This window comes from Oncorhynchus mykiss, chromosome 15 (genome assembly GCF_013265735.2).
Source record: "Oncorhynchus mykiss isolate Arlee chromosome 15, USDA_OmykA_1.1, whole genome shotgun sequence".
NCBI lineage: Eukaryota > Metazoa > Chordata > Actinopteri > Salmoniformes > Salmonidae > Oncorhynchus > Oncorhynchus mykiss.
In genome coordinates, this window is record NC_048579.1 from 16,318,698 (window position 1) to 16,332,161 (window position 13,464).

The following is a 13,464-nucleotide window of genomic DNA, read 5'->3' on the forward strand; positions in this document are numbered from 1 at the left end:
TCTGGGCCGGCAGCCTTGCAAGGGTTAATAACACTTTTAAAATGTTTTACTCACGTCGGCCATGGATGAGAGCCCAGTCTTTGGTAGCGGGCCGTGTTGGTGGCACTGTATTGTCCTCAAAGCGAGCAAAGAAGATAATTTGTCCGGGAGCAAGACATAACATATTAGTTCACACTGTAGTAAATAAAAACCGACATAGCATTTTCTCATCTCCACTTTAATTTTTCTGTTTTCTACGTCAAGATGTACCAGTCTCCAAAATGAACACTTCACTTACATACTCGGCAGAGAAAAAACAAATAATCATTCAAGTTTGCGACAATATCACAGAGAAAGAAATCTACTTGGGATCCACCCATTCTCAAATGGTCATTAAAAAGCTCAGTGAAAGAGGGGGGGGGGGGGGGGGGGGTGTGTGATTTAATTGCAAAAATGTTGTGTTTACATACATTTGACAGTCCAGAGACCATTTAATTGCCTAACTGTGTCAGTGCCTAACAGTTAGTCCAGAGTCCCTCTCATAAGTTACTATGAACAGGCTATGATACAGTAGTAAATGTACTGTGCCTCTAAAATGCACAAGTAGTAATCCCAGACAAGTCAAGAAATGCAGTATAAAAACCCATTAGCCAGGAATAAATGATCTTTGCAGTTCACTCATCTGTATTCCCCAGTAGATACTGTACACCAGTGCTGGACCTTTATTCAGATTGCAGTCTTACAAAAGTAAAAAAAAAAATTGAATCCTGAATTCATACTTGTACTTGACGTAAATCGATTTTGGGAATATGAAGAATGCAAATGTAAAAATAAAATAAAGGCACATTGAGGGAAAACTTTGACAGTTCACCATATCCTCATTATGTTCACAGAATCATCAAAGATGGTTGAACATTGCAGTGCACTACCAATAACAAGACTTGAAACCAGGCCTCCTCTGTGCCACCATGCAGAGGACAACAATGTGACAGAAACCCAAATGTGCAGATCTTAAACGGTGCAAAACATAAAACAAGTAAAAAGGGGTGTGTTATGGTTTTCCAGGACACCAAAATTAACCATCACTATTCTGCCTCAAAAGATATTCACAGGTGAAAAATGATGACAAGGCAGTCGCAACAAAACAGAAAGCTAGAACAAAAACCCGGAACTGTATCATCTCCCACTATCATTTACCCAGCTCTAAAACCAACCACTTCCGTCCACCATCCCCATCCTCCCTATGCTTCAAGACATGCATCTTTGCAAAAGCACACTCAAACTGCATAAAATGTTTCTTCATCACAACGCCTCTGTGATAACGCTTCTTTTGACAGAATAATTAACAAATGGGACCGTTTTTTGTGATGTTTTGTCTAGTTTAGTGGTCTCTTGTGAAGAGGACGGCACTTGGTTCCGTGGTGAGAGAAGACTGTTGCCTTTCCACGGCTGGCAAGAGGAGGTATGGCTGTGTCAGGTGCCAAGCGCGAGTGACAGAACTGGGCAGGGGCCTGGTCACTCGTCCGAACCAGCCGTGCGCTTTTGTGTCCTCTTGCGGGGAGACCGTTTGGGGGAGGCCTTGTCTAGGGAAATGAGAGGAGAGTTTTAGGAAATGTTTGGAAATGGTTTTAAACGGTCACTCTTTGGATCAGATAAGCAGATCAAAAAATACTTTTTTCATAGGTCAAGTCTAAAATCAACAACTAGCCGCACCCTGTAGATCTTTAAGGATTGGATGAGTTTAAGCAATATGGTTGAAGCTCCACAGACCTCGTTGCTACTACCCTATTGCTTATATCCAACTGATCCTTTCAGACCTATGAGGAGTATCTCAGGGTAGGAGCTAGGGATTTGAAGTCAGTGACCATAGCTATTACACCCAAGGCTAACATGAACCAATGATTGAGATTGCATATTCAGAAGCACTAATAATTACATTCACTGATGATTCAGAGGAAACGTAAGAATTTTGCTCAACCACTACTCTACAACTGCTCGCTCCTGAGAGAAAAGGAAGCCTCACCTCGCCGACTCTGCACTGAAGACGCAAGGAAAAAGAGAGGGAGAGAGAGAAAGGTGTGAATGATCCCATGCAGAGAGAGAACAGCTAGTTTTGAAAACACCAGCTAAACACAGAAAACTCAAGAGCCTTTAGCTAAATACACCCTGAGATGACAACAGGCATCTATGAAACACTGCAATTTTATAAAGCTATAGAGAGAAACATAGCAAGGAGGGGGCATAGCAGCTAGGATGCGTGTTACTTCTGTCCTCTTAAACACACATTTCATGAGACACTGTCACTTAAATAGATTTTGAACTTGTACTCAAGCAGGCCAATCTAAGTTAGACCCATATATTTAACTTTACACTATTAGTAACCTAGGCAGAGCTGTTGAAGGTGCTGGCACCCCTGGAGCTAATGGCTAGCATAAACAGCTAGCTTCCCCGTGGCTACTAGCTAGCATAATGTCCTTTGGTTAATGGCTAGCATAAACGTCCTGTGACTAATGGCTAGCATAAACAGCTAGCTCCCCCATGGCCACTAGGTAGGATAATGTTGAGTGGTGTAGTGAGGACTTACTGATCTGATTAAGGGTCTCCTGGGGAATCCAGCTCATGTCCACGTCGTTGTGGCTGGACGTGCCCATCTCCACCTTAGCAGCTGGTCTCCTCCTCTGCACGGGGGGGGGAGGGGGGGGGGGGGGGGACACACACACACAAAAAAGGAAGTTACTAAACTGACTTCCACTAGACTTCCACAGAAACCAAACTCTAAAACGATCTTGTATAGCATAAACCCCTTTTCAGCATTTCCCCTGTCTTCTGAAATGCTCTAGCGTGGGTTAGAGACGAACTTCCTCCATTCAACATTGAAACACAATCCTCAAAACTATCCACCACCCCTATAACCTTTCCAACAGTCTTCTTTTCTTAATTTTCGACCCAGTAGTAGTAGTGGAGCACTAAATAGCTGAAACTGAACTCACCAAAAGTCGTAAATTGGCACTTAGTCTCCCTCTTTCCCTGTCTACCTCAATGTTCATCAGAAAACTGGTGTATTATCGCAAATCCTTTTCTCATCCTGAAAGAACGTCAACTCATTAAATAACAACCACCTGAACTGAGAGAATCCCACCGTTGAATATGAACAGGCATCTCCTAATTAATTTCTCTCTGGACTGCCATCTACTGTCATCTCTACATTAGGTGACACTTAGTGCTGAATATTCTATGCAAATCTTGTCATGGAGCATTGCCTCAGCAGAAGTACATCTCTCTCTCTTTCGGTCTTCGTATCATTATCGAGGAAATAACACAAACAAAGGAATGATATGCTTAATTCATCGTCTTTCCGTCTCCTGCATCCAGTGGCATGGGCATTGTAGCTTTACCTTTCTGGACTCCAGCAGCTGATGAAGGCCTACCACCACTAGCAGGCCCAGACCAGACAGGAACACATACATGAAGATCCTGAGGATGCAGAAGAGAGAGAAGAGTTAAGACACGCTGCACCAACACACACCCCTGGTATGGCAGCCATTCCCAATAGAATGGTTTCATTTAGCACTTCTGAATGTCTTCCAACACAGGGCTAGTTCATATGGCCTCACGTCTCTCCATCCAGTCCATCCTCTCTCTCGGTGATGGTCACTGTCTGGTTGAACACAGCATCCTGGAATGTGTTACCCTGAAAGAGAGAGAGGAGTATGAGAGAGAGGTATGAGAGAGAGCGAGAGGATCAGATATCACCTACAGTTGGTGAACTACGACCCCCCCTTTATCTTCTTCGGGTTAATCTGAAAGTTTAACCTTGCATGCAAATAGTGGGCAGACTTCAACCACACACCATGAGTTAAACTAATTTCCTAATATAAAAACAATTGCCTAATGAAATATAGATAAGGAAACTGAGAAACCAAACCAATGACCATTCTTGACATGCAATCATTTGTGAAAAAGACAAAAAAAATGGCTGACTAAGCTGAGGCCCACTCACGTTGCTGTCTTTGTAGTTGAGGTTGATGACCAGGCCGAAGGGGCGCCCGCCCATGGGCTCGGCTGGGATGAAGGAGTACTCGAAGGTGGCCTGGCGCCCAGCTGGCACCACTATGCCCAGCTGCAGGGCTGTGAAGTTCTGGATGTAGAACTGGAAGTCCTGTGGGTAGCGAAAGGATGCGTCCAGGGACTCCACCACAAAGTTGTCACTTCCCTTGTTGGTGAAGCCCATCAGGAACTTCACAATGTCGTTGGCTGGGAAGTCTGGAGGCAAACGCCAGGAGGAAGAGCAACAAAAGACTGAGTGGTGGCGTGATGGGGAATTTGAAGCATACACAAACTTGTCAGAATATTAAGAATTCCCTTTCATTCAAATCATTTAGCACATACTTGTTCTTTGCAATAAATGCACTCAAATATGGAGGTTGAAACAACATATTATAGACTAAGCATTGTTGCTAAGTAAATCCATCTCCAAATACAAGTCAGTCTTAGCATTAAAGTGAAAAAACACAGTTCAAAACAATCATAATGACAAAAATGAAGTGCAAATTCAACATGCAGATAGATATGTTGAGACGAGCCCCAATCTGTGCCCGTACCCCTACCGTCTCCCTTGACAAAGAGGATAGTGGTGTCAGCATTGGGGGAGGCATTCACTTCTCCTCCTACGGCTTCCTCCTCTTCTTTTTCTTCCGTCTAAAATATAAAAATTAGACACTATTTTTTAGATGAAATAAGCAAGGACTGATAGGGCCCATGTTAAAAAACTAGGGAGGCGGCTAAAAGTAGCCTAATCTCTTACCAATTCTGTGTTTTCATCATCTTCAACTTCGGCCTCATCATCCTCATCCTCTGTGTTCACATCAACATCATCCACAGCATCTTCATCAGCTGCCTCCTCATCCTCAGTAGCATCCTGGGCTGCCACCAATGGCCCTGGATTGATTGTAAGGAAGTACATTGATTAAAATCTCACCAAATCATTTTTTTTGGAAAACAAACTTGTCAAAATAAAATATTATTATTTCCACACCAGGGCGCTTAGTTACATAGTTAATATTGTATCAAGGGATTAAAACTGAGTTTGAACAAATATTTTATTCATTACAGTTACAGGCCCTAGGCCTAACAAACGTAATTACATTTTTTTTCTCTCCTGTTTCATATCGCAAGCTTCTAAGACACAAAAGCAAAACACTGATATGATTGCCAGGCTTTGCCAACAATAGAGGGCTTTTCTGTGGCCAAGTTCTGAGGCTGCTTCTCCTAGCCCAATAATGGACGTAAAGGAGCCTAACGTTACTCCTTATTGTCCAAGGAACTTACATGATCTGTTTATAGGCAAAATGGCCCTGGAAGCAAAATCAGCCAAAAACTCAATCTAAACGTAAATCGAGTCTTAATTACGGTTCTAGAAAGCAAGTAGGCTGGTAAGGAAGGACACGTCAGTCTAGTTAGGTAGCACACCGTTAAGTATAAGCAAGACTCACTATTAAATTATATTTGCAATGAATAGTTACTAAAAAAAACGTGTAGCCAGTATCAACATCAATAAAACTACTAATTGACAAAGGAAGTAGCTACAATGTCCTACTAGCAGAAAATACAATTTGCACAAGAGCATGGAGTGGCCTTCCAAAGCTAATTTAACTAGCTACTGTAGCTAACTGTGACTGATGGCCAATGCGGTTTCTCTTTATCTAGTTAACCTAAGTTCAGTTCGGTACTCACCTTTCATGATAATCATTGCCGGGAAAGCTAGTAATACCAGCAAAAGCACTTTAGGTAGAAATTGTACCATTTTGAAGGGAAATCCGTACGCCTCCTTCCCGGTAAACTATTGCTTCACTAAATCTTACAGCTCCTTCCGACTGCTAAATTGAAATGCGCATGTCCACATCCGGGTAGCGTGCCAGATTCAAAATATACATGTTCCGTCGAAGACAGAAAAGGAGGAAATAAGAATCCCACTGGTCATCATTTTATTTCCATGAATTTACAAGCTGCTAAAAAAAATCTAAAGGTACTCTCGATGATATTGGATATTAAACAACACAGTTCTTAAAGATCCTATTCTCATTGGAAACATGAGAAAGATATTTTTGCAAGAAAAGACTTGGGTCATGGAAGTAGATGGGATTTGAGTAGTCATTAAACGTGCCAAAGAGCTGATGCACCTAAAGAACCTTAGAGAAAAATAGTTGATGAGAAAGCTTGACAGTTTTCTAAAGAAAATATAATATATCTCAAGAAGAGGAGTGTATTTAAATCTTTACTAGAATTAGAACAGCTTTACACAGACCTGGCAAAGATCAAGAGCAAAATGGATTGAAGAGGAGGAAAGAAACGCTCATTATTTTTTTTTCACTTGAAAGAGAAACTACAAAAGAAAATCTATAACTGTACTCAAAATGAATGATGTGTTATGCAAAGATCCCATTACAATATCAACATTTGTCAATTCCTTTTATGAAAACCTTTACAACTCACAATTTCAGGAAGATGGTTGTGAAAGCTACATTTGGAAGATGGTTGTGAAAGACACATTATGTCCCTGTAATTGAGGATGATTTCCACTCAGTTTGCGATTCACCTGTGTCTATTGAAGAAATTAGAGAGACTCTGAATTCAATGACAAATGGGAAATCACCTGGCCCTGATGGCATGTCAGTTGAATTCTATAGACAGTTTTGGGGGTTACTAGAATACCCTATTTTTAATATGTTTCAAGATTACATTGAAAAGGGTGAAATGGTCTCCACTATGAAACAGGTCCTTATTTCACTGATTCAGAAACCTAATAAAGACCCTTCTGTCATTGACAATTGTAGACCAATTCCTTGATTAAATATTGATTACAAATTGATTGCTCTGGTTTATGCCAAAAGATTAAAGAAAGGAATAGATATTATAAATGAGACTCAAACAGGATTTATGAAGGGCTGCCACATAAGCTCGAACATTCATTTAGTCTTGGACCTTCTACATTATTCAGATGCAATCGATGCGGTTGTCTTATTTTTGGACTTCTGTAAAGCCTTTGACACAATTGAACATGAATTTATCTTTCGGGTCTCTTAAACTTTTTGGTTTCGGTGAACATTTTATCAAAGTCATTTGCATGTTTTACAAAGATGTAAATAGTTCTGTGTTACGAAACCTTAATACATCCAAAAGATTCAGTATCAACAGAAGTGTACGACAGTAATGCCCAATTTCGGCATTTTATTCATTTTGGCTGTGGAACTTCTATCTCTTGATATTCTGAATAATGCAAATCTGCATGGCTTAACCATTTTTAACAAAGAAATACACATTTCCCAACTGGTTGATGATACTACTCTTTTTTTAAGAGACAAAGACCAGGTCGCTCATGCCCTTAATGCGATCACTGCATTCTCTATTGCCTCAGGACTAAAACTGAAGGATTCTAAATGTGAAATCTTATGTCTCTGATGACAAAGAAATATAAAATATTCCTGTAAAATACTGTGTTGAATATTTAGAAATACATCTGTCAAAAAAACACTTAGTCAGACAACATAGGAATTTCTCTCCGAAAATTAAGAAAACCAAGAATATATTTCATCATTGGCTACAAAGGGATCTTTCTATATTTGGGACAGTGCTTCTGTCCAAGGCAGAGGGACTGTCTCGCTCTGTGTACCCCTCATTATCTTTATTTGTAAATCCCTCTACCTTGACTTCATCTGGAAAAACAAGTCTCACAAACTAAATAAGTCAGTCCTCTCTAATAAAAGATCTGAAGGAGGTCTGGAAGTGTTGGATTTTGTTGACATGAATAACACTTTCAAGATCAATTGGTTGAAAAGATGTTTAGTCAATACTGAATCAATTTATTTGGTATTTCATTCCAAACAATGTGTTTAATACATTGGGAGGTCTTCAATTTTTACTGAAATGTAATTATATCCTGAAAGATTACCCACTAAATTGGCTAGGTTTCACCAACAAGCTTTAATGGGCTAGAAAATATGTTTCCTGCACAATTCTTCCCCACATAAAGATATTTTGTGGAATAATTACAAGCCTGAGTCTGTAATACCTACATGTTTCAAGCAGACCACCATAGTCCCTGTGCCCAAGGAAGCGAAGGTAACCTGCCTAAATGATTACCACCCCGTAGCACTCACGTCGGTAGCCATGAAGTGCTTTGAAAGGCTGGTCATGGCTCACATCAACAGCATCCTCCCGGATACCCTAGACCCCCTCCAATTCGCATACCACCCCGCATACCACCCCAGATCCACAGATGACGCAATCTCAATCACACTCCACACTGTCCTTTCCCACCTGGACAAAAGGAACACCTATGTGAGAATGCTGTTCATTGACTACAGCTCAATGTTCAACACCATAGTGCACACAAATCTCATCACGAAGCTAAGGACCCTGGGACTAAATACCTCCCTCTGTAACTGGATCCTGGACTTCCTTACTGGCCGCCCCCAGGTGGTAAGGGTAGGCAACACGTCTGCCACTCTGATCCTCAACACTGGGGTCCGTCAGGGGTGTGTACTTAGTCCCCCCCTGTACTCCCTATTTACCCACGACTGCATGGCCAAACATGACTCCAACACCATTATTAAGTTTGCTGATGTCACAACAGTGGTAGGCCTGATCACCGACAACAGCCTATAGTGAGGAGGTCAGAGAACTGGCAGTGTGGTGACAGGACAACAACTTCTCCCTCAATGTGAGCAAGACAAAGGAGCTGATCATGTACTACAGGAAAAGGCGGGCCGAACAGGCCCCCATTAACATCGACGGGGGCTGTAGTGGAGTGGGTCGAGAGTTTCAAATTCCTTGGTGTTCACATCACCAACGAAATATCATGGTCCAAATACACCAAGACAGTCGTGAAGAGGGCAGGATAAAACCTTTTCCCCCTCAGGAGAATGAAAAGAGTTGGCATAGGTCCCCAGATCCTCAAAAAGCTCTACAGCTGCACCATCGAGAGCATCCTGACCGGTTGCATCACCGCCCGGTATGGCAACTGCTCGGCATCTGACCACAAGGCGCTACAGAAGGTAGTGCGTACGACCAAGTACATCACTGGGGCCAAGCTTCATGCCATCCAGGACCTATATAATAGGCGGTGTCAGAGGAAAGCCCAGAAAACCCTACATTTGTTTTATACACTGCTGCTACTCACTGTTTATTATCTATGCATAGTCACTTCACCCCTACCTACATGTACAAATGACCTCAGCTAACCTGTATCCCTGCACACTGATTCAGTATATATAGCCTCGTTTTTATTGTTTTTTACTTTTTATTATTCAGGTAAATATTTTCTTAACTCTTCTTGAACTGCACTGTTGGTTAAGGGCTTGTAAGTAAGCATTTCACAGTAAGGTCTACACCTACACTTGTGACAAAGTTTGATTTGATTTGGATTTGATTTTGGATTGACGTCTGTGCACAGTGAGTGGGATAGTTTTATTTTTCAGTGGGACAAATACACTAGAATTACTTTTCAGTCCTGACTTAAATTTGCTTGAAAATCAGAAACAAAGTTGGAAGATCCCTTTCATCTTTGATTCCCAACCAAATTTACTGAGCTTGAGCAGTTTTGACAAAAACAATGGATATACACTGAGTGTACAAAACTCAAGGCTCAAAATGTCTCCAGGCTTAAAAATCTTTAAAAATTAATTTAAAAATCCTTCTTTCTCCTCCACTTAATCTACAATGGTTGAAGTGGATTTAACAAGTGACATCAATAAGGAATCATAGCTTTCACCTGGATTCACCTGGTCAGTCTATGTCATGTTGCTAATGTTTTGTACACTCAGTGTATGTTGCACTAAGAGTTGTGCAAAGTTCGTAGAATCTTATTCAAAATTATTCACAACTAATGGCTGCCAAAGGTGCTTCCAACTCTGGGCTGTGAAGACATACACAATCAAGACATTCATTTGGAAAATGTTATAATTGTTCTTTGACTTTAAAAATGTGTAGAAGGTTGTGTAGATCGGTAGGAAAGAAAATCAAATGTTTGCCCTTTATAGATTTCATTTTAAGGCAGCAAAATATGAAGTGCAAAGGGTGTGTAGCCGTACTAGCGAATATAATACGCTTTTTAATAAGTCATGCTATTACCAACATACAATCTCAATAACCTTAGACAAATGTTGGTCTTGTCAATACAGTAATATTGTACATTTATGCACTGACCATGTATAATCCTTTGTAACAAATAAAAATGTAAAAAAATAAGTTTGAATTAGCCAAATACAAAATCATTGTTGACAAAGCGTTTTTAATTTTTAACACGTGACACTGCAGTTAATGACAAAAAAATTCAACAAATGGTTAACTCAGGAAAAAGTGGCATCTCACTAAAACTCAGTGATGGTGTATAAACTGAGTAAAACATGTTCTTTTACAGAGACATTTCAAAATGGAACTACTCGAAGCAATAAACCACTGGACAAAAAAAATCTATGATGTTTCTTGCTGTCCCATTATTTTCTCTTCAAGGCCAATAAATATTACCATGTTATAACCTAGCCATTTCTGTTTATTAGCTACCACATTCCATGATAACATGTAATCTACAATAACATGTTAAAGAGATCCCCAGCTACCATGTATCCAGAAACTATGTCATTGAATGGCCACAGAAGGCCTAGTATTCAATAATCTTTGCACCCCTCAAGATATTACAGTATAAACCATTTATAACATGCACCAATACATGCACTGTCATTAGTGTCTGCAATCCTGAAGAGTAAAATAGGATCATTGTATACTTTATAGAAGCTTATACATCACAATACTGTTCACAATAGTTCAGAAATGTCAAGATTGCAATCCAACTTCCTACACCGTTATTGGGTGTTACTTGAAACTGTGTACATAGCGAAATATGACAACCATGTTGCCAGTTAGCTCTACATTATGTGGACATAATCTAATCAAAGCCTGTGTGAGGCTTAACTGGTACATGACATGTAAATAACCCACTAAACTCACAGAAAGAGGTGAGATTGTGTGACTTGTTGACTATAGATTGTATCAACTATATTTACTTGTGGAGCTGGTTTAAACCAAACCCTTATGTCATCAGACAGAAACAGTACGAAGCGAAGTGTTAATGAGATAACAAAAGCTAAACAGCTAACTTTCTGGCAATCACTGTCAGGATTTTATTGAAACATAGATTTCTCCTCAACTCCCTCTCCCCTTCCCTCCTTTGTACATAAAACACAGTTAGTGTGGATGTCTAAAAGCGAAACGTAATAATAGAAATGAAATACAAAGGAGTATAAGAAGGCCCCATTCTGGTCCTGGAGGAGTATGTTGGGCTCTATTCAAGCAAACCCGCGAAGCACTTTTCCAGGACAAGTCGATAACATTATTGTTGTTGTGCTGCAAAACTGCACTTTTGGAATCATGAAGTCAACACAACACTGTTACCTGTGTGAAACGAAAAGAAACTGCACTGCCTAACAAATTCAAATGTGCTTTCTATTGTGTGAAACATGTTTTCGACTGCATTGCATTGAATATGTATTTTTGTCTGCTAATGTTGTCTATTTGAGGGTTGCAATTCTCTGATTGAATTATATAAACAATTTTCATGAACTCTGATCACGTGGGGCAAGCCACCAATGCCTTAAATGAAACCAAAAGCAAAACGTATTACATGATTACTTTAAACATAATTTTCAGCAGATAGTGTGGCTATGATAGTTGGTGCCTGTAGTCTAGACAAGGTAAATTGAACAACTCATTCAATTCATGTATCTTACTGATGCAGCTCTCCAGGACCAAGCTTACAACAGACACTTGCGGAATGGACTCTGCCTACACCATGGTAAGGCTAGCCCTTGGGTGCATCTCAATAATCTAGAGTAGCCTCCTTTCCTCATCTCCTCTCCTTCATCTGTACTGACATGAAAAGAACTGGACTGGTGAAAGTCAATTTCCCAGTAGGCATCCAATCCACCTTATCCCTTCCACCTATTCAATCATTGCAGATGGAGGAGAGGAGACAAGGGGAGAGGAAAGAAAACCACTTGAAGACTATTGAGATGAATCCCTTAGTTGAAGCACTCCACGTAGTTGGCGGGGAGCATGCCTGATTTGCCGGTCCTCTGCACGGTGCCGTACATCCAGCCCTCGTCGATGGGCTGAGCGTTGACGATGACGTCACCGTCGCGGAAGGACACCTCGTCGTGGTCCTGCGCTGAGTAGTCGTACAGCGCCCGGTACACTCTCTGAACGGGAGGAGTGGGAACAATGTTAATCATGTGGGTTTGTGTCTACAACATAAATATCACGGCACACAAGTAGTTGACTGTGTGAATATTTTTTGGTTTATTTTCGTCAACAAATATTTGACTGACATATTTTGGATAATTTCCTAATTTAATTGACCATGGCATACAAATAAGATCCCGTAGGAATTCCAAAAAATGACAATAATAGACTGCTTGCATTGGAACTCACCATGGTGACAGATGGGGGGGACTGCACAGACCTCACAGAGGACATGCTGGTCTGGTGCATGTAGCCATACCCATGCTGCTGCTGCTGAGCACTCTGATGGTACGCCCCAGGTAGCACAGGAGCTTGTCGTCAAAGACAGACAGGAAGACACATAGACATTGATAACAACATTTGGAGACCTTTCATTTATTGCTCAAAACTGTTTTTTTGAGCAGGAACACCATCTCCTTTGAGTCGCACTGCGCATTCTAGGTGATTGTTAGAACATCACAAAGAAATCTACATGGAACCATGCCATCCCCAGTTGACCTGGAAATCAATCAAATAGTTACTGACTGTTAAGTACGTCTGTGGGCAGGGAAGAGAACTGTGAGAGAGTTAGAATTAAAACAGTTAAACATCACAACCCTAGGAGGCTTTCAAGCATTGGATTAGGGACTCCTGTGTACCTCATGTCAGTAGGCTGTTGGTCAGGTTGTATAGAGAAGGGCGAGGGAGGCATTCTGTTGGTCAGACACGTGCTGGGAGAGGAGTTAGGTAAGAGGGGAATCAGGAGTCACACTGAAAGTCAATGGGTGAATGAATGATGTCTACTCCTTCTACCGTATGTGTGTGTATGTATGTATGTGTGTGTACGTGTGTACGCACGTGCTTGTTATTGGTGTGTTGACTCACAAGTCCAAGCATCTGTATGACCTAAAATTTCAAAAATCTAATTTCTAAGTGTCTATATGTTTACATTTTTCTGACTGAGCTCTGACTACCTCTGTCCTGGGACTGCAGTGCGGAGCTGCTGCTGCAGACAGACAGGCTTTTGTCCCACAGGTCAGAGGCAGAGGCCAGTGAACTCACGGACTGGGCCTGCGAGTGCACCGACTGCTGAGACTGCTGCCGGGTGAGGCGGCTCACACGCTCTGATGCACAGCCACAAGAGGGCGACAGAGACAGTAGGAAAAACAACAGTGAGGAAAATAACAGAGCGAGGCAATGGAAAGAAAATAA

The 13,464-nt window shown here is 41.1% G+C and overlaps 2 protein-coding genes across 22 annotated transcripts in view; both read right to left on the reverse strand.

The window, feature by feature from the left end:
* Nucleotides 1-201: 201 nt before the first annotated feature.
* On the reverse strand, nucleotides 202-5,897 carry LOC110489704 (translocon-associated protein subunit alpha). Of its 4 annotated transcripts, none has more exons than XM_036943884.1 (9): nucleotides 5,713-5,897; nucleotides 4,784-4,917; nucleotides 4,587-4,677; nucleotides 3,980-4,242; nucleotides 3,594-3,670; nucleotides 3,375-3,453; nucleotides 2,564-2,657; nucleotides 2,003-2,017; nucleotides 202-1,562 (listed from the first exon to the last, which is right to left on the reverse strand). In XM_036943884.1, exons 1-9 carry the CDS (start codon nucleotides 5,780-5,782, stop codon nucleotides 1,495-1,497), a joined length of 891 nt encoding a protein of 296 aa, XP_036799779.1. In that variant the 5' UTR covers nucleotides 5,783-5,897; the 3' UTR covers nucleotides 202-1,494. The 4 variants fall into 4 exon arrangements, with proteins under 4 accessions (XP_036799779.1, XP_036799778.1, XP_036799781.1 ...); XM_036943883.1 differs by having other exon boundaries at nucleotides 4,581-4,677; XM_036943886.1 differs by lacking the exon at nucleotides 2,003-2,017.
* Nucleotides 5,898-10,247: 4,350 nt separating this feature from the next.
* LOC110489705 (LIM zinc-binding domain-containing Nebulette) overlaps nucleotides 10,248-13,464 on the reverse strand; it is a 110,973-nt gene continuing 107,756 nt past the window's right edge. For 16 of the 18 annotated variants that reach the window (XM_036943903.1, XM_021562483.2, XM_036943888.1 and 13 more), the window contains 3 exons: nucleotides 13,227-13,376; nucleotides 12,463-12,584; nucleotides 10,248-12,230 (listed from right to left, as the gene is read on the reverse strand). In XM_036943903.1, coding sequence (XP_036799798.1) covers nucleotides 12,054-12,230; nucleotides 12,463-12,584; nucleotides 13,227-13,376 — 449 coding nt within the window. In that variant the 3' untranslated portion in view covers nucleotides 10,248-12,053. The remainder of the gene's footprint in view (nucleotides 12,231-12,462; nucleotides 12,585-13,226; nucleotides 13,377-13,464) is intronic. The other 2 variants (XM_021562487.2, XM_036943892.1) reach the window with 1 other exon arrangement.

What these genes read in the sequence shown, in the direction of transcription:
- LOC110489704 (XM_036943883.1), bottom strand. Translation starts at nt 5,782, where the DNA reads ATGGTACAATTTCTACCTAAAGTGCTTTTGCTGGTATTACTAGCTTTC. An exon ending in ATGATGAAAACACAGAATTG is followed by an intron (nt 4,678 to 4,783) that starts GTAAGAGATTAG and finishes TTTATATTTTAG; the next exon opens with ACGGAAGAAAAAGAAGAGGA. An exon ending in AGCTGCTGGAGTCCAGAAAG is followed by an intron (nt 2,658 to 3,374) that starts GTAAAGCTACAA and finishes CCCCCCGTGCAG; the next exon opens with AGGAGGAGACCAGCTGCTAA.